General features: G+C 38.5%; 4 protein-coding genes across 5 annotated transcripts in view; 3 read left to right on the top strand and 1 right to left on the bottom strand.

Annotated features, from left to right (window-relative positions):
* The window catches only part of LOC127440778 (gastrula zinc finger protein XlCGF57.1-like), a 593,771-nt gene that overhangs the window by 72,861 nt on the left and 499,611 nt on the right, over positions 1-21,299 (bottom strand). The gene's annotated exons all lie outside the window — the stretch shown is intronic.
* The window catches only part of LOC127440850 (zinc finger protein 501-like), a 224,062-nt gene that overhangs the window by 33,708 nt on the left and 169,055 nt on the right, over positions 1-21,299 (top strand). The window lies entirely within an intron of this gene.
* LOC127440803 (zinc finger protein 501-like) overlaps positions 1-21,299 on the top strand; it is a 167,855-nt gene that overhangs the window by 34,072 nt on the left and 112,484 nt on the right. The gene's annotated exons all lie outside the window — the stretch shown is intronic.
* LOC127440816 (zinc finger protein 501-like) lies at positions 7,568-19,365 on the top strand. Its single transcript, XM_051697747.1, has 2 exons — positions 7,568-7,928; positions 18,363-19,365. Exons 1-2 carry the CDS (start codon positions 7,568-7,570, stop codon positions 19,211-19,213), a joined length of 1,212 nt encoding a protein of 403 aa, XP_051553707.1. The 3' UTR covers positions 19,214-19,365.

The following is a 21,299-nucleotide window of genomic DNA, read 5'->3' as shown; positions in this document are numbered from 1 at the left end:
TAAAGATTTCTCTTCCATCTTCAATCAAGTCGACATTTCTGAGTTCTCCGCAAGCCCGCTGAGAATCAACAGCCGTACCGCCCTCTGAGAATCAACAGCTGTACCGCCCGCCGACAGCACGAGGAAACGGCCTCTCGTCATCACATGAGCCTCAAGGAACCGGGTCAGAGTTAAAGGACGGTGGAAAACACATTCTACCTGTGTCCTCATGCGATTCAAGTAAGAGGTGACGTCTGGGCAGAGATAGAATATTATAGTGTGTTATTCTTGTGTTTCAAGGATTTTGCTTGTACAGTTTACGGACCGCCATGTCCGCTAATTATTAATACTCAGGGTATTAATTATCACGAATTTGTTTTGCTGTATTGTGGTCCAACCAAATTGGACTGTTGTGGATTTTCGCCATCGCGGGTGAGACAGCAACTGAGTTCATCCATTAAAGAGTCAAATAACAAGGGACTTTTACGAGCCCCGCTCGTAAAACTGCATCTCTGAGTGATGAACACGGCTGCTTTATCTCCAGCTATCGCGAAATCAGCTTTCGGGCTGTCACTTAATCATCTCTCTCTCTCTCTCTCTCACTAACCACACTGACACACACACACACACACTGTCACACACACACCTTATGTGTTACAGAATTATTTTTATTTCCATATCTAATCATATCACTGTTTAGTTTGTAGTTGTAAGTCGGAAGTTTATTGACTGCATTGTATTAATTATTAATTGATATTACAGCATTAATAAACTTTGTTTATATTACAAAGAGAAGTGTTTTGGTTTGTTTTGCATATGCCTGTATCATGCTGACGGGATGTCAGTGCTCGGATTTAAACCTTCATTCATTGTTTTTTTCCCCGAAAATCGATATTCTTCGGATATCGATTTTCCTAAGAAAACAATCTAATATTGAGACTGTTTTAATATTCGGTTATTAGTCCCTGATTTCAGGGTGGTGCCCCGTCAATGTTAATCCTTATTAATATTCTATTGATTTTTGATAATTGATAATTATCTTTGATTGAATTTGAATGATCAATAAGCTAGTGTTAATTTTAATTAATGTTTCATCGACGTTAACAATTAACGATTATCTTTGATAACTGTTGATTTAAAGGATTAAAAAAAGCTAACATTGATTCTCATCAATGTTCTATTGATTTTAATAATTAATAATTATCTTTGATAATTATTAATTATTGCTAATAACCAAACTTGCTCCTAAACGTAGCACACTACATTTACTGGAGTCCCATATGAGGTTTTAATGAGTTAGATCCAATTAATTAATTTAAATATTGATTAATAACTACAGAAATAATTATTAATTATTTCTGATAGTAACACTGATCTAAACAACCAGTAAAGCCCTACAACAGAAACTGTTAGTAGTTACATTAACTGGTGTACCTCCATCTATGTACCTCCATCTCCTGAACTTTTCGTGTTTTTCTCAACCAAAAACCCTGGTTCAACTCGGAAATACGCATGAAGATCAGGAAACGGTGTTCAGCTTTCAAGTCAGGGGATGTGGTAGAGTATAAAATGGCCCGATACGAGCTACAAAACTCCATCAAAGCTGCAAAAAGGGCATACTCCCAAAAACCTGAGAAATGCTACCATGACAGCAATACATGAAGTATGTGGCAGGGAATTCAATCTGTTACTAACTACAGGAGAAACACAAATAGGATAGAGACCAGAGACACCACACTACCAGACAATCTCAACAGTTTCTATGCCAGATTTGACAGATTGAATGAAGACACCCCCTGAAAATCCCTGTGTAACACTGAGGAGACAGCACTGCAGGTGACACACAGGGCCCTGAAGCAGGTAAACCCACGAAAAGTAGTAGGACCGGATGGTGTGTCGCCGAGAGTCCTGAAGGCCTGTGCTGACCAGCTGGCAGGTGTGTATACAGACATTTTTAACATTTCACTCACACAAGCAATAGTCCCATGATCTTTTAAGTCCTCTATTATAGTACCGGTTCCAATTAAAAAACAAAAAACAATACATCTACAATGAATGACTTTAGGCCAGTGGCACTTACATCGGTTGCCGTGAAATGTTTGAAAAGCTGGTTCTACAATCCATAAACTCTATGGTGCCAGATACAGTGGATCCTCTACAATTTGCCTACCACCGAAATAGATCAGTGGATGATGCAGTAGCACTGGTACTTCACTCCACACTGGAACATCTGGACATGAATAGAACATACACTACCGGTCAAATGTTTTGAAACACTCATTCTTTATTATAATTTTTTTTCACATTTTAGAATAATAGTTAAGTCATTAAAACTATGGAAAAACATAAATGGAACTATGGGAATTATGTTGTGACTAAACAAAATCCAAAATAAGTCAAAACTGTGTTATATTTTAGCATCTTCAAAGTACTCACCCTTTGCCTAGAATTTTCAGAAATGTACTCTTGACATTTTCTCAACCAACTTCTTGAGGTATCACCATGGGATACTTTTTAAACAGTATTGAAGGAGTTCCCATCTATGTTGGGCACTTATTGGCTGCTTTTCTTTATTATTTGGTCCAAGTCATCAATTTCAAAAACTTTTTTTTTTTTTATAAAACTTGTGATTTATAATGAAATAAATGAATATGGTGGCACAATTATATTTTTGTCTACAAAACTAATTTCAAACATTTAAGCATACGCCTTCAGATCAAAAGATTTTTAAGATCATGAGAAACATTTCGGTCAAGTGTTTCAAAACTTTTGACTGGTAGTGTATGTACGCATGCTTTTTATGGATTACAGCTGCCTTTAACACTATCTGAACAACAAAACTGATTGTGAAGCTGGAAGACCTTGGAGTGCCAACATCCACATGTAACTGGATTTTGGATTTCCTTACAGACAGACCACAGGTGGTGAGGATGGGAATCGTCTCTTCCAAGCTTACTATCAGTACTGGAACTCCACAGGGCTTTTGCCTCAGCCCTAAACTTTATGCCCTGTACACGCATGACTGTGTTTCTACCCAGGATAACACTCTCATCATTAAATACGCAGATGACATGACCATACTTCGACTCATTAAAGCTGGGGACGAGTCAGCGAACAGGGAACTGGTGAACAGAATCATAGTCTATGGTGAGGAAAATGACCTGGTTCTTAACATAGATAAAACCAAAGAAATAATTATTGACATTAGGAGGAAAGCTCCCCCTCTGCAGCCTCTTACCATTAAAGGGTCTGAGGTGGAGCAGGCTGATAGTCACAAGTTTTTAGGCCTTCACATGACAGTAAACCTGAGCTGGGCTGATAACACCATGGCCATAGTGAAGAAAGCACAGCAGAGGCTTTACTTCATTAGGCTGCTGAAGAAGTGCAGACTCAGTCATCAGCCCCTCACCCAGGCTTACAGGGGACTTGTTGAAAGTATTCTCACCTGCGGCATTACCGTATGATTTGGAAATACCATCCAGGCTGAAAGAAGATCACTTCAACGGGTCATTAAAACTGCAGAGAGAATCATCGGCTCTGAGCTACCCTCTATGGAAATATTATACACATAACGCTGCAGGAGAAAAGCACAGAGCATTCTTAGTGATCAAAATCACCCAGCTCACTCTCTGTTCAGGTGGAATAACTCAGGATATAATTTAAGACATCAAAGGCCAATGAGGATCGCAAATCATAAGACACGTTTTTATAATAGTTTCTTTCCAGCCACTGTCAGACTGATTGAAAAAGACATTGAGGCTGGAGGGAAATATTACACCTCCCATCTTACTCATAGCAGGGACACTTAATTCATACACCCGACGGTCTATGAATGGGCTGTATTTTTTATTTATTCTATGGCTATGCCAGATAGAGTTTTTATATAATAATTTATTTAAAATGTGTTATTTGTTAAATGAAATTAATATGTATATATAGTTTTTTTTTAATTATCATTATTTATTTTTTTATTGTGTTTATTGTGTCATTCTTATAAAATTTTACTCTAAGAGTTACGCACAAGAATTCCAATGTACCTGTACTGCTTTGTACCCGTGCAAATGGCAATAAATCTAAAATAATGCACATCGCTGCCCCCTTCGGCATATCGCAGCACCATTTTGTGGCCCGCTCTGCATAACGCGGCGGCTCATTTCAGCTTAGTCCCGGTTCTCCCAGTGGCCAGTCCGCCCCTGATCGGCCCCAAAGTGCGTCGGCCCACCAGGAAAATGCCCGGTATGCCAGATTACCAATCCAGCCCTGTTTACATTTTTAAAATGAATGAATTTTACACTTAAAGCACTTTTCTGACACAACACTCAAAGTGCTTTTACACAGAGAACAGGGAACTCTCCTAAATCACCACCAGTTACCAGTATATTTGAATATGATTATTCAAGTGTTTTATGTTTATCAGGATAACTGATAAACATCCATCCAGACTGCAGCGATGCTGCTCTGAACTGTGTGACTGTGACTGACTGAACACTAATGTAGTTTCCCTAGCTGGAACACCTGACAGCTGGTACTTCTTTCCTGTGTTTACAGACATGACATAAAACAGCGATTTCTCACCAGACCCGACAGCTCAAAATACAAATAATTTTTATAGGCTTACCGTGGTGAATCAAGGTAAGGTAAAGACATTGTTTTGGACACTGATTTTTTATGTACTCAATCAATACTGGCAACAGAGTATGTGAGCGAAGCGGAGCATTGTGACACTCCGCTCAATAACCCGCCCCATGCATGTGCGCTCCTCAGCCGCTCATGGCCCAAGCAGACGCTCTGCTCAAGTACCGCTCACGCTCACCGGTAAACAAACGTTTGCTCAAATCCCGCTCAGACATTAAATTTCTCTGTAGTATACTTGGTTCCAAATACATACAAAGGGGGTAGCTACAGTGGCCCAATTAACTGCCCCTTTGAGGTGTCCCTCTGGGTGAAATCTAGACTAAAGGCCGACATTTATTAAATTATCAAATGATTAGTAATGTACACATCTGAAATTATGTGATTGTATTGTTGTGTTTTTGTATATAAAATCTCTCTGTTTATTTTGTACTGGTTTACAACTGCTGTTAGATAATCGGGTCTACCAGACCTTCCTTTTCATTTGTAATCAGTCAAATATTTCTCTGTTAGCACATATGTCATTGAACATCTTCAAATAATACCATAAAAAATTCCAGTTCTAAATGACCTTTATTTACTTTAAACAAGTCATCATTCATGCCTCTACAAGTGATTAAACATACGTGCGTTGGCACGGAAACTCGATACATGCAAATTTGCGCTTTTCAGATTAAACTGGACCCGAGTGATAACCATTCAAGAAAACCACAATCTTTTCAACTTTTAAGTTTGTTCGAGTCGTTTATGGCAATAATGAAAACGTGGACTGGTACCAGGAAAAATATTGCAGGTAAAAGTGAAATTCATAATTGTTTTTCAGTTGTCTCCACGGAATGATTGTACTGTAGATTTGATACATTAATATGTTTCTGATTTAATGCTATCAGACTTTGGGTCTGTAAATTAAAATGAGCAATTTCTCATCCTAATTTTGTGTTCAGTTTATTAAGTTATCCAGAAAACAGCAGTGAGTGTTTTTCTCTTTTTCAGTTTTGTTGCTTTATTAATATTCCCTACAATTTTATATGCATTATATAAAGCATTATAAAGTGAATCTTGTGCATGCACTCTTTATATGTACAGCAAGGTTTAACCACGGATTAAACAAATAAAAAATATTTGTCCTGCAAAAGTGAGATTTGGTCCAATATATATATTAGATGAAATCATGTTTAATGATCCTAAAACAAATACAAATTATTTAATTCACAAATTACACTGCCTTCGTTTAAGAAACATTTTTTTTCTAATGTACAATCATTTATAGCTTTTTTCTCTGCGCATGAATGCAGCAAGCGATGTCGAAGATGTTATCCCCAAACACTAATCTAGAGTCCGTTTTTTTACATTTCACGTGTGGTAAGGTGTGGATTTGGCTTTGGGAAACTGACCAGCGTTATGTGCCACTTTATCCCAAAGCAGAAATCGAAAGCAACAGGCGGTCGATTAAGTGAGATAATCTTTACTAATCAAATGCTCAGTTGTACGATAGATGCGTGAAAGCAGAATGCTCTGCCTGCAAATTAGGACACACTGATCTGCAAGATCATACATGTTTATTGGTTTTGTGTGTGTGTAAGCCGGGATTCAAGGAAATATGCTTTGCCAATATACAGTATTATTAAGCTTACATATTCAATTGAGAGAGCTCTAACGTTCGTAACCCCGCAGAACTGGGTTTGCATCTAGCTGGCAGCTGCACTGACATGATTGTAAAACAACAACATACCTTATTTTCTATTAATTTATTATCGAATAGTAGTGTAGCCTACTAGCTAACCTTTTGCTGCACTACCATGTTCGTGTAGCACATCCTCGTACTCTCTGGCAATGTGACGCGTACGATTCCAAAAGGAATATTGGCTAATTCTCACAGTCTCTCCACACTCCCTTTCGATTTCCTTGTTCTTAACTTTGATTTATACTTTGCATGTATTGAGGTTATAAGGTTTGCAACTTCACTAAAACAATGTTAGAGCTCCATAACCTCAGGCCTATTGCTTATCTCGCAGATTCCCAAACCAGCATTTCACGAAGCGCATTCTGGGTTGAGCGAGCGGCACTGAGCGGCCTGAGGGAGCGGAGCGGAGTCTTCAAAAAGGCACTCGCTCAGGTGAAATTATCACTGCTCTGCTCAACGCTCCGCTCACATGCTCTGACTGGCAATTTTTTTCATTTTTAACCCAAAAATCTTACATTGTGCAGCTTTAAGTATATTACAATTATATTATGGCGTCTTTACTCAGCTGAGTTGAGGCTGCTCTGTACCAGCTCAAAATTGTGTGTAAAGATGCAATGCCGCTTAAAAGCCAGACTAAATTATTCCTGCTCTGACTCACCTCAGCCCCTAGTATCAAAGGCAGTTCTGATGCTGCTTTGGTTCTGTGTAAACGAAATGCAGCATCAGAACTGCCTTGAACTTTGTTGTCGTCATGATAGAGCATATATTTCATAATTAAAAGTTCATTTTATATTTCTATATCCATCATTTTATATTTAAAACATTATCATAACATTATTTATGTAATAGCTGTGTAAATGTATTTATGCCACCTCTGAGCAGAAATAAACAGTCTACACCTAAACGCCACTTCAGATGCTTCTGTGACACCTTTGAACTGTAAAGATGGCTTTAGAATTTCTTTAAGGGGTTCTAAAAGTTTTTTTCTTCAGCAGGTGAAAATGTATTAGTTTAAAATAGATTTATCCTCTAACTCCTGTTGTAGTAGCAACGTTAAGCGTTTTCCACGACAAACGGTTCAGATTTTTAAAATGCTTTATTTACCACAACAAATCACATACTGAATAACGAACACAAGAAAAGCGGGTCAGAATGTCCCCTCCGAGATGCTGTTGTATGACGTCACGCAAACATGGCGGCGCTCTGAGAGATTTGCAGAGTTCTGATAAACATTCACTTTTAAACAAATAAATGCAGCAATGAGTGAAGTAAATGCATCAAAATTTCCATATTAGACGATGTTTAACACACGTTCGTAGAGACGTTCAAAACTGTAAACGATCTTCTCTATTGATACTCATAATCCTGCAGAAACTTCTGGCATTGTTGTTTTGTTTGTTTACTACATTATTCGAGCATCAGATTCATGTTTATAAATGTCACCAATATTCTCATCATCCTAAAAGAAGACTTGTTTCAACACGAACAGGAATAACTCCAGGTGTTTCAACTGAGATCTGCGGGATAAAACATTGTAAAATGATGTTTATTAAAGAAGAGAGTGAGGACATGAGTTATCCAGAATCATGCAGTTCAAATGTCATGAAAAATGAAGATACTGAGGAACAAAGAGGTTGGTGTCCATTCTTCATTCTTTATTATTGTCTGTTCATGAAGATTAAAGTTAGAAAGCTTCAAGTGACGTGATTCGTTCTTGTTGGTAGTTAATTATCAATTCCTGTTAAATAACAATTTAATCAATAAATCAAATAAAACGACTTTAAAAATAAAACAAAATGCAAATAACATTCTTAAACATTGCAGCTTATGTGCCCTTGTATGTTGGATGATCTGATTTAACCCTTGTGCGACCTTCGGGACATTTTTGTCTTTTTCATTTTTGTTTTTCGATCATTTTGGCTGTGTTAATGCCAACCTTTTCCAAAGGTGTGTATTTTGGGGGGAATTTTGATATTTCAACCTCAGTTCCTATAATACATCTATAATGTATAATGTATTGTACACACAATAGTTACACTCAGAACCTTAAGGACAAAAATGTCCCCATTGAAACCCATTAAAACTGCAATATTTGATCCCAGTGCCATTAAAGCATAAAATCATTAATTATGTTGGCTTGAGAAAGCCAACATACTGTTATACTATTTCAACTTATTCTTATTCTTCTGAGACTAAAACTGCTACTCCTCCTAGAGCTTTAATGCTACAAGCATCAACTGTTCTGAAGTTTGCTGCTATATCTTTTCTACCTGATCCGACTTACGGTTTTATATAAATGACGATAAAAAATAAAAAAAATCCCATATACATACATTGGCTGAGCAAAAATTCCCCCTCTAGTGGAGCAATACTGTCCACTAGTGGGAGCCCCAGGATAACAAATCCTTTCTTTTACTTTCATTTTCCATCCATTGAAAATGACAAATAAATGCATACTCCGAGAGCGCTCCACAAGTTATGTTTGTTTTTACCATCTGGATACTCAGTATTGATCGGGTGATTGCATGTTTTACACAGTTTATTGTACAGGTTAGTTAATCGCCGTGCACGAGCCCCTAAGCACGTTCTCTTACGTCTCTTCTTAGGCTTCAACGGACAAATACACCTTGCCAATTTCAACATTCAAGTGATTTTAAACCATTCAAGTGCAAGAAGACACGAAAGGATTCAATTTAGTACTCGCGAGCTCTGTATCTGTGACACAGAGAGGCAAGCCGCGTGAGCTCCAAAGCCCGATCACTTTCGCTTGCATCCTCACGAAAGTTTGTCAATTGTATGTGTTTTAAGGCTTTCCAGTTTGAACATTCAAGCGATTTTAGATAAGTCAAGCGCAACAAAATGCAAAACAACTCAATTCAGTGCTCGCGAGCTGTTTTGTGTGACACAGAGAGCCGAGTCCCGTCTCAGACAACGCACGTGCCCCGAAGAGAGATCACTTTTGCTTAATGTCATACAAAGTCAAGTAAACATAGAAAAGCTAAATCAATATTTGGTGTGACCACTTTTGCCTTCAAATCAGCACCAGTTCTCCTAGGTACACCTGGACACAGTTTTTCTTGGTTGTTCCAAGCTTCTTGGAGAATTCGCCACTGTCTCAATTGCTTCTGTCGCTTTATGTAATCACAAAAATTGTGGGGGACATGACATCTGTTGCAGAGCTCCCTGTTCTTCTATACTAATCTTTTCTGTTTGCAAAAGTAAAGTTTGGGAGTCTAACATTTATATTTCCTATTGACACACTAAAGTTGAAGATATAAATAACCATCTTAAGACAAATGCTTTTGTGAAACATCTTATGTGCCTAAGACTTTTGCACAGTACTGTGTGTATGTATATATATATATATATATATATATATATATATATATATATATATATATATATATATATATATATATATATATATATATATATATATATATATATATATATATATATATATATATATGTATATATATATATATATATATATGTATGTATATATGTACAGTTGTGCTCAAAAGTTTGCATACCCTGGCAGAAATTGTGAAATTTTGCCACTGATTTTGAAAATATGACTGATCATGAACAAAAAAACTGTCTTTTATTTAAGGATAGTGATCATATGAAGCCATTTATCATCACACAGTTTTTTGGCTCCTTTTTAAATCATAATGGTAACAGAAATCACCCAAATGGCCCTGATCAAAAGTTTACATACCCTTGAATGTTTGGCCTTGTTACAGACACACAAGGTGACACACACAGGTTTAAATGGCAATTAAAGGTTAATTTCCCACACCTGTGGCTTTTTAAATTGCAATTACTGCCTGTGTATAAATAGTCAATGAGTTTGTTAGCTCTCACATGGGTACACTGTGCAGGCTAGATACTGAGCCATGGGGAGCAGAAAAGAACTGCCAAAAGACCTGCGTAACAAGGTAATGGGACTTTATAAAGATGGAAAAGGATATAAAAAGATATCCAAAGCCTTGAAAATGCCAGTCAGTACTGTTCAATCACTTATTAAGAAGTGGAAAATTTAGGGATCTCTTGATACCAAGCCAAGGTCAGGTAGACCAAGAAAGATTTCAGCCACAACTGCCAGAAGAATTGTTCGGGATACAAAGAAAAACCCACAGGTAACCTCAGGAGAAATACAGGCTGCTCTGGAAAAAGACTTGTTTCAAGGAGCACAATATGACGATACTTGAACAAATATGAGCTGCATGGTCGAGTTGGCAGAAAGAAGCCTTTACTGCACCAATGCCACAAAAAAGCCCGGTTACAATATGCCCGACAACACCTTGACACGCCTCACAGCTTCTGGCAGTGACGAGACCAAAATAGAGCTTTATGGTCACAACCATAAGCGCTATGTTTGGAGAGGGGTCAACGAGGCCTATAGTGAAAAGAATCCCATCCCCACTGTGAAGCATGGTGGTGGCTCACTGATGATTTGGGGGTGTGTGAGCTCTAAAGGCACGGGGAATCTTGTGAAAATTGATGGCAAGATGAATGCAGCACATTATCAGAAAATACTGGCAGACAATTTGCATTCTTCTGCACGAAAGCTGCGCATGGGACACTCTTGGACTTTCCAGCATGACAATGACCCTAAGCACAAGGCCAAGTTGACCCTCCAGTGGTTACAGCAGAAAAAGGTGAAGGTTATGGAGTGGCCATCACAGGCTCCTCAACTTAATATCATCGAGCCACTCTGGGGAGATCTCAAACATGCGGTTCATGCAAGACGACCAAAGACTTTGCATGACCAGGAGGCATTGTGCCAAGATGAATGGGCAGCTATACCACCTGCAAGAATTTGGGGCCTCATAGACAACTATTACAAAAGACTGCACACTGTCATTGATGCTAAATGGGGCAATACACAGTATTAAGAACTAAGGGTATGCAGACTTTTGAACAGGGGTCATTTCATTTTTTCATTGTTGCCATGTTTTGTTTTATGATTGTGCCATTCTGTTATAACCTACTGTTGAATATGATTCCCATAAGAAATAAAAGAAATGTGTTTTGCCTGCTCACTCATGTTTTCTTTAAAAATGGTACACAAATGACCAATTCTCCAAGGGTATGCAAACTTCTGAGCACAACTGTAAAGAGGTGCAAAAAACATATATGCAATGTATGCAATGCATAGTATACAAATGCATTGCATACAAAGCGCCATACAAAGGAGGGTGCTGGCGGCTCACTAAAGGGGGAGCAATCGGGAGTCTATCCCGAATTGACTGCAGAAGTGCTTGTAGATGCAGTGTCCTTCATTGTTTGGCTGATGAAGGCTTTGATTGGCAATTCATTTATTGTCTATGTATTCCATTTTAAGAAAGTGTAGTCCATCCTATGACCAAGATGATGCAGGCAGAGGTCAGTGTGGGGCATTGTAGTCCGGCTGGAAGCTTGTGGCAGTTAATTTACAGTGAAGTCCAAAGTTCAGGCAGTGGCCAAGGAAGTATCCCATGTTTTGTGGTTTGAGTTGGCAGCAGTCTATCCTCCGTGAAGTCCATCACATCTTCTAGGAAGGCCATTCCATAGTTTAGGAGCCAAATAGGAAAAGGATCTACCTACTTTTGTGAATTTGTATGTTTTAGGTATTATTAACTGGCTAGAATTTTGTGATCATAGTGAACATGATGGATTATAGCGTGATAGGTGGTCGCATAAGTTCTGAGGAGCTAGACCATTCAAAGCTTTGTAATTAACTAAGTAATTAACAGAATTTTAAAATGAGTTTGAAACTTAACAGGTAGCCAATGAAGCGACAATAAATGGGGCTGATGTGAGCATATTACTTATATTACTAATTTTAGTCAGCACTCTAGCTGCTGCATTTTGAACCAATTAAAGTTTATTTATTGAATCTGCATGATATCCTCTCAGAAATGCATTACAATAATCTATTCTTGAGGTCATGAATGCATGAATTCATTTTTTGGCATCAGAAACAGAGCATGTGTCATCACCTAGCAATATTTCTGAGGTGAAAGAATGCTGTTTTTTCAAACATTGGAAATGTGATTTTCTTCTTCACTGTAGAAGACAATATAACTTATTTTTAGAGGATTTTGGTCCAGTGATTACATGTTTTTTCAGAATTTATTAGAAGGAAATTTCTAGCATCCAGTCTTTGATATTATTGATACACTCTTCTAACTTGAAGAATTGGTAAATTTCATTGGGTTTCATAGAAATATAATGGGTATCATCGGTGTAAGAGTGAAAATTAATTTCATGGTTTCTGATTATGTCTCCCAGGGGAAGCATATATAAAGAGGAAAAAAGGTGCCCTAAAACTGATCCCTGTGGCACTCCATACTTAACTTTAGCTTGATCTGGCATTTCCTCGGATAAATAGGACCTAAACCAAGTTAATGCCTAGTGTCCACAAATGCCAACATAGATCTCAAGCCTATCTAAGAGGACGTCGTAATCTGTGGTGGTGAAGGCATCACTAAGATCTAATAGCACTAGAAAAGAAATACAGCCGCAATCAGATGATAAGATCAAGTCATTGTAACTCTGATAAGTGCAGTCTCTGTACTATGATGGGGCCTAAATCCAGACTGAATTTCTTCACAGATATCATATCTCTGTTTTGATAACTGCCAGCTTAAAGTTTCTTTGGACATGCCCTAAGGATAGCAAGTAGTTAATAATATTAAGGAGAGGTTCTGAGATTACAGGAAACACCTCTTTCAGGAGCTCAGTAGGTATGGTGTCTTACATGCATGTTGTAGCTTTTGATGCTTTAATAAGCTTTAGCTCTTCCTGACCTATAACATTGAAGAACTGAAGTTGCTTGTGGGGAATACTATGAGACTCTGTCTTCTGAGGTGCTGTGGGAGACGGTTGCATAGTTATAATGATGTTCTTGATTGTTTGAATTTTATCAGAAAAGAAATTCATAAAGTCATTACTACTGTGCTGCAATGGAATATCTGGTTCGGTCGAAGCTTTATTTCTTGTAAATTTAGCCACTGTACTGAAAAAAACCTAGGATTGTTGTGGTTATTTTCTATGAGTTTGCTCAAATATGCAGACCTTTTAGCTTTTATTGTGCGTTCACGTCATTTCAAAATTATCGTAATTGCGAGATTCCAAATTGTAAAAAGCGTTCACTTCTTCGTAGAGCTCGTAATTATGTTGTAAAGTTGTAAATAATGAATTCTATGAAAGTTCCAACTTGACTGCCATGACGTCATGTGAATAGAACAAATATGGCAGCGGCCTCAACAGTTAATGGTAATGAACAAATATGTCTCTTTGAAATGTCATCTTATTATGCCAACGTTACCTGGAGTGTTTTCTTTGTTCTTAAACATTTTGCAACAACATATCAAGGTGAATTAATGAATTGATGTAGTCATAAATATTTTGCTGTTATCAGTAACGAAGCCATTTTGGTGTTATGCATGTTGTCATAGAAATAAATAACTTCAGAGTTCTCAAGACATGAACAGCTCAGAGCAGAACCTCTGTTGCCATTTTGAAATTACAGTAATTCCGATAAGACATGAACGCAGCATTAGAGCCTGTCTAGTTAGAGACACTATCCTTCCATGCACCACAAAATAACTGTAATTTTGTACCCTTCCACTTGCATTACATTTTCCAAGCTGCTCTCTTAAAGAAATGTTCCGGGTTTAAATGCAAACTCCACACAGAAAGGCCCAATTGAGCCAGGACTTGAACCCGGCACCTTTTTGCTGTGAGGCAACAGTGCTAACCACTGAGCTACTGAATACACTGAATGCTGAACTAATGTTTAAATTGTAATTTTAGGGTTTGTTGACATAACATCATCATGGTAACGAAGTTGTAAAATTGGCTATAACTTCAAACAGAAAAGGTTTGTTTGTGATTTTATCACACTAAATCATGTTTACATGCTGTGGTAATGTGGCATGGCAGAACGACATCTGTGGAGAGCGAGGCCTGGAGAGGAATAATGGTAAGGAATGTCACCTGTGTGAAATTATCTCTAACAGCTGTTCTGTGTTACAGTGAGAGCTGGAGAGGGATGAAAAGGGAGTCCAGATTGCTGGAGGGGAGTGAGAGCGACACACAAACCTGGCTGTGTGTGTAATCAGTGTGCTAAAAAGCCATTTGTGTGTGTGTTAAACTGAAAAGTGTGAAAATAAAGATGTAATGGATTCAGGATGGGCAAGGAGGAGGCGGGAACCGGCAGAACAGTCAACAGAACTTTAATGACATAAACTCAACTTAAAACAACATAAAACACATAGACACACACACACACACACACACACACACACACACAGGCCATGTGTGTCTCTCTCTCTCAGTCGAACTGGCACCTCCGGCTCGTCTTTATCCTCCTCCCAGCTGATTAGGACAATTCAGCGCCGAGCGTGCGTCCTCATGGCCCGGCCACGCCCTCTTCCTCGTCACACTCCTCCACCGCCCAATTCAGACCGGGGAAACCTCCGGCATGATGTACTCCCCTCCCTCCCTGGAGGGGAGGTGTTGCCCTTCCAGCCATCCTTCTGCCGGCAGGTCTTCCCTGCCTCTCTGGAGCCTTGGGAGAGACGAGGGGAGGGAGAGGGAAAGAGCGATGGGGAGAGACAGAGAGAGAGAAAAACTCGCTCGCCGTTGCCTGGTCCTCAGCAACTCCTCCGCCCTCTGGCGGATGGCAGCATGTCCTCTGACCCCTGGCTGACGGTAATGGCTCCTCCGCTTCCCGGCGGATGGCAGCAGCGGGAACTCCGTGACAGAACATCCCTCCTCCTTCCCGGGTTTCGGCACCAGTATAACGGGTTCAGGATGGGCAAGGAGGAGACGGGAACTGGCAGAACAGTCAACAGAACTTTAATGACATAAACTCAACTAAAAACAACATAAAACACATAGATGCACACACACACACAAACACAGCAGCCACGTGTGTCACTCTCTCTCTCAAACTGGCGCCTCCGGCTCGTCTTTATCCCCCTCCCGGCTGATTAAGACAATTCAGCGCCGGCCGTGCATCCTCACGGACTGGCCACTCCCTCCTCCTCGTCAACAAAAGACGCACGTGGATCGTTTATCCGGCTCCCGCTTCCTCCTTCCCAAGAAAGTAGAAAGAGATATATCACACATGCATATTGTTAATGTCTTGTGGCTATTATTTTGAAACAGTGAGTATTTAATGTTCAAAAATTGGCCCCCATTTACTTCCATTGTAAGTGCTTCGTAAACTTGATTTTTGCTTTTTTTAAAGAAAAAGAGGAACGAGTTGAAATTAATTATTGAGGTAATCAACATGATGTCACAATTGCTGTCGATTGAGCTTAACTTGTATTGAACCCGGAACATTCCTAAGAGTATGAGTGTGATCGTTGCACCAGGGTGCGGTGCTTTTATCTTTAGTTCTTCTAAACTTTTTGGCATACTGATTATTTGAGACTAATTTGGAAGATTATTAGTGAAGCTATTTTTAGTGGTTGAAAGGAGAGTTTTACCTGATCTATAACACAGCATAGATTGAGTGATCTTAGCTAAGGGCAGACGATGTAATGTTCTGGCAGAATTTCTATATTATCAACATCAACTCCATATGACAGAATTAAGTCTACCATATGATTATGGCAATGAGTTGGTCCTGTCACATTTTGTCTGACCCCAACAGAGTTGAGAATATTGATAAATGCTAATCCCAGTGTCTAATTTTCATTGTCTGTGTGAATGTTTAAGTCACCAACAATCCACAGTAACTACTAGATCTGATTGAAAATCTGCAAATTCACTAAGGATATCAGAATATGGTCCGGGTGCTCTATATACTGTAGCAAGAGCAAAAGACGACAGTGTTTTTTTATTTATATCATATTTAATGGAGACGCCACACTTTCTGAGTTGCTTCTCTACAGGTGTGCAACACTCAGTGTATTGCCCCACAAGTTAGATAATTACTGTCTAGCTCCAGATGAATTCTTAAGATACTCTGAATATGTATCATTATGCTTAGTAAATGCCAGAAGAACAATGTTATCGAACTACCCGATTCCTCTGCAACACTTACTGTCCGGTGTGTATATGTTATAGTGTTCTTGTTCATTATGCCGGTAAATGTTTATCACCTTTTATTTAGTATGGCCTATTTGTTAATAGGAAATCAGAGAGTGTAAAAGGGCATGATGAGTCTAAGGGGTGATGGCAGTAGGTCTAAAAAACATACCCCATTTTTTTAATATATTCCTTTCGTTGCCGCTAGTAGCGCAGAAATGACATTCTTCACCTTTTAAGTCATGTCACCTTCTGACTGCCAGTTTTTGGAAAATGGGCTGAAATGTGCAAATATTTAAAAATTTAGTTTTGTCTGTGGTAGCAAGGGACTCTTATCCATTTTAAATGTGGTGGTGTACTGCTCAACTGATTAAAACAGCCAATTTGCGTGTCGTGATAGACATGACTACTCTCAAACTTTCAACGTGCATCGACACGTGCATCGGAAAGGAGAATGTGACAATGTATTTTTGTATCTATTTTGAACATAGCCCTATAATTTGCTAGAAACCATGCATTAATAAATCAAATAGGTCATGTAAAAGTAATGCAGGTGTGTTCACTTATGCTTGTCACATAGACCAGGATTTGTCAAACTTTTTTGAACCAAGGACCCCTTTCATAAACCCAAATTCTTCACGGACCTCCGATCCCACGTACCATCACAACTAATATGATATTATTTACTAAAAGTATAAAATGATCTCTGAAATTTTGTTTTGTTGATGAGAGAGGTCAACAGAGAATGGCCAGACTGGTTCAAGCTGACAGAAAGGATACGGTAACTAAGAGAACCCCTCGGTACAGTTGAAGTGAGCAGAATGGCATCTCAGAATGCACAACATGTCGAACCTTGAGACGGATGGGCTACAACAGCAGAAGACCATGTCAGGTTCCACTTCTGTCATCCAAGAACAGAAAACTTAGGCTGCAGTGGGTCTACCATTTGTGTACCTCAGCAGAAATCCAGATTTGTCAGACCAGGTGATGTTTTTCCAATCATTTACTGTCCAGTTTTGGTGAGCCTGTGCCCACTGCAGCCTCAGTTTTCTGTTCTAAGCTGACAGTAGTGGTACCCGGAGGGGTCTTCTGCTGCTGTAGCCCATCCGCTTCAATGTTCGACGTGTTGTATGTTCAGAAATGCTTTTCTGCATAGAACTGTTCTAACGTGGTTATTTGGGCTAATGTCACCTTCCTGTAAGCTTGGACCAGTCTGGCCATTTTCACTGCCGCTCGCTGGATGTTTTTTGTTTTTTGCACCATTCTCTTTACACTTCACTCTAGAGACTGTTGTGCGTGACTGTTGTCTGGCACCAATAATCATGCCACGGTCTAAATCACTGAGATCACACATTTCCCCCATTCTGATGGTTGATGTGAAGCTCCTGACCCATATCTGCATGATTTTATACATTAATCTGCTGCCACACAATTAGTTGATTAGATAATTGCATGAATAAGTAGATGTACAGGTGTACCTATTAAAGTGGCTGGTGAGTGTATATAGTCAGAAACAGGGACCTTGCTAATCCAGTGCTGGTCAGTTGTGGCTTGTTAATATTCATGCTCATTGTGTATACGATATAACTTGAAATACACGTCATTGAACCCCTTCTCTTTTTAACTGAATGAAGTAACAGCTCTGTGTCTCATTGTATGATGGATATTGTCCACTGTCATCCGCAGAAACTCCTGTAAATAACACGTGTAATCACCCCACCCGAGTCATCTAGAAGCGAGATTCATTCACCAGTCAGAGAAGTCGCTGCTGCTGTACACATGTGAATAAGTGGATTTCCCCAGTTTGAGAAACGCTGACTTAGACAATAGAAAAATAGCTTTTGCTGTTGTTTAATGTGTATTTAAGTTTGGCTTCTTCTGTATTTTTCCCACACTTGAATGAGTGACATGTCATAATAACAAATGCCTTGACCCCTGTAGCTTTCTGCTATAAAATTTGAGGTTAATGTAATTTCCTTAATTGTAATATTTGTCCTTTGAAATGAATGGCAAGCATTTTGTGTTTTCATTTTAGAGCTGATGGACGTGAAAGAAGAAAGTCAAGAACCGAATGAAGTGGAGGAGGAGAAACACAATCCGTGTCAGACACTTTATAGTTTCAAAACTGGACAAAACTCTTTTAGTGGCTCACAGACTGAAACAAATTTCTCACAAAAAAGAACTCTAAGAACAAGAGCCAAAAAGTCTTTCTCCTGCCATCAGTGTGGGAAAACTTTTACACGTAAAGCAAGTCTTACTAGGCACATGAGAATTCACAGTGGAGAAAAGCCTTTCAAATGCCATCAGTGTGGAAAGAGTTTCAGACAATCATGTAGTCTCAAAAGCCATTTGTCCTTTCACTCTGGAGTAAAGTCATATAGCTGTGATCAATGCGGCAAAACATTTTCTTCAAGATCAGTCTTACAAACACACTGGAAAATTCATCCAAATGAGAAGCCTTACTTGTGTTCATTTTGTGGAAAGGGTTTTTCAATTCTGCGCAGTTTAAAAGACCATCAGAGAAAACATACCGCTGTGAGAGATCATATGTGCTCTGAGTGTGGGAAGGCCTTTTACAGAGCTTACTTCCTGGAACAGCACCAGAGAATTCATACTGGAGAAAAACCTTACAAGTGTTCACATTGTGGAAAGAGTTTCACTACTTCAGGAAACCTGAAAAAACATGAGCGAGTGCATACTGGAGAGAGACCACATCACTGCACTTCATGTGGAAAAAGTTTCAGTACATCAGGAAACCTGAAAGCACATGAGCGAGTGCATACTGGAGATAAACCGTACCACTGCACTTCATGTGGAAAGAATTTCAGTCAATCAAGTAATCTACTGACTCATAGAAAAAATCATTGTCCTTTGTTGTCACATTGAGCAAAGTTAATTTTTATTTGCCTGGATAAAAAGATTAAAAAAATAGGAATTTCTCTCAAAAGTCCAATTACAATTAAAGCTGATGTAATTTATGTTTGTAATTAAGTATATCATTTACACAAGCACCACTGAATGGAATTGCAAAAATAAACAATGTTTTCAAAAAGCTTTCTGAATATGCACCTTATTTGCCATTGATCAAACAAAGAGATAGTACCGCTCCCATCTTATGCCTTTGGTTGAGTAATGCAGTTTCCCCTAGAATAAAAAAAAAAAACAAACATTTTTAGCAGTGATTTTTTGCAAGTGTCCATCAGCCCATAATGCCGAACTCGTATTTACGCACGTTGGTGGACTAATACCTTAAAACGAGTAAATCAAATTTACTAAAACATCTGAAAATGTATAACTCACTTGGAGCTACTTTCTCAATTCTTACCTCTAGTTTTATTCAAATGGAATAGAAAAGAATTATAATATACAGCCTAAGTATGGTTCTTCTCTTCAGTCACTTGTTTCTCAGCAAGACATGCTGAATTACATTGTTGTTGTAGGTATTTAAAGGGCAGTTCACCCAAAAATGTAATTTCTGTCACTACTCACTCTCAAGCCTCTATGAATTACTCTCTTCTGTGGAACTCAAAAGGAGATGTTATTGCCATGAGATGAGAGATGAGATTAGTCATAATGCACTGTCACTGCAATTTTTTATTCCATACAATGCATCTCCGTTTGTGTTCCATAGAAGAAAAAAGTCTTTATGTCTTACGTGATGCCAGAATTACTATCACTTTAAGAGTACAAGTCAGTTCTCATCAGTTACAAGTGGCCTTTTAATGTTGACAAAATGCATTGAAAATGTTATCAAATTAAATCCTGAGAGAACTGGCTTAAATAATATAATTAATATACAGTATATTATATGTTAAAAATAGATCATATATTTTCATAGTATGTATCATATACATTTTATTGTATTTATATTAATATTTTATTTATTTATGAATAGTTTTAAATACTTAAAATATTTATATTTACTAAATTGACTGATTCACATGCCAGAGAAAATACCTGTGTAGGTCAGATGGAGCTCCAGAGAAATGACTTGTGACTTCCTCACTGCATGCGTCAGAGTGAGGGATGCAGAAGGGCTGATTTACTCGTGCAGATTCTGGAATTACAGTTTGACACAAAGACAAGACTATTGATTTGATTAGTTCATCTGTATGGATTGGTTTAACGATCCTCAGCTGAATAAAAGTGTGTGGGCATTCCCTGTATGAACCTGGAACAAGTGGGGATTATTACATATGTGCACAATACCCACAATCCCCCGCCTAATTTGTTGGGTATCCTGCTTCTCCGTTGTGCACACGTACTCACGAACAGCCTTTGCTGGACTGCTCAATGGTGAAGTTACTGTGTGTACGTGCATGTATTTGTGTGTTGATGTGGTAGGTTCACTTTCGTTTCATATCAGCCCCATTCAATAGCGTGCAGTGTAGAAAGTGCAGCTGACTGGGCCTAGCAAGTGTTACGTTGTGTAAAGAATATTAATGAACCTTGTAAAATGTCAACAGTGGCAGTGCAAATGCATTTAGGGGAACACTGTAATGTTGTTGGTCAGGGTTTAAATGTTTGGCTAAAAACAAACAGGTGAAATTGTATAGTGCCACACAGAGTGTTTATAGTTTTTGAGAAAATTAACCAGTGAATAGCTTGCTCACTGTATGTTGTCTCTGCATATAAAGCTGGAATAAAAGAAAGTACACTGAAAGAGTTGCATACTTCAGCTTTAAGTAGGTGAATGTAATTCTGTGTAAGGGGTAAAAGTACATTTGTACTTTTTCAACAAATAAAATGGAAGTCAAAGCATAAGTTTAGAAAACTAGTGTTTTTGGTGCTGTGAAATGCAACAAATTTTGTATGAATTATTTTCTTATAGATAAAATCTTCTATTTAAAAATGATAACTTCCAGATCTAAACACACACACACATTAAATAGACATATGTGTGATGTACGTGTGCTGTCAGGGAATGACAATGTCAGGTTTGTGTCAGGACGAACCAAAATGCAGACAGTAA

Source organism: Myxocyprinus asiaticus, chromosome 5, assembly GCF_019703515.2.
Source record: "Myxocyprinus asiaticus isolate MX2 ecotype Aquarium Trade chromosome 5, UBuf_Myxa_2, whole genome shotgun sequence".
Lineage (NCBI taxonomy): Eukaryota > Metazoa > Chordata > Actinopteri > Cypriniformes > Catostomidae > Myxocyprinus > Myxocyprinus asiaticus.
This window is presented reverse-complemented; position numbering and strand designations above follow the sequence as displayed.

Coding starts and splice junctions, on each gene's coding strand:
- LOC127440816 (XM_051697747.1), top strand. CDS start 7,568: ATGCATCAAAATTTCCATATTAGACGATGTTTAACACACGTTCGTAGA. Junction 7,929..18,362: donor AGATACTGAGGAACAAAGAG/GTTGGTGTCCAT, acceptor TTTTCATTTTAG/AGCTGATGGACGTGAAAGAA.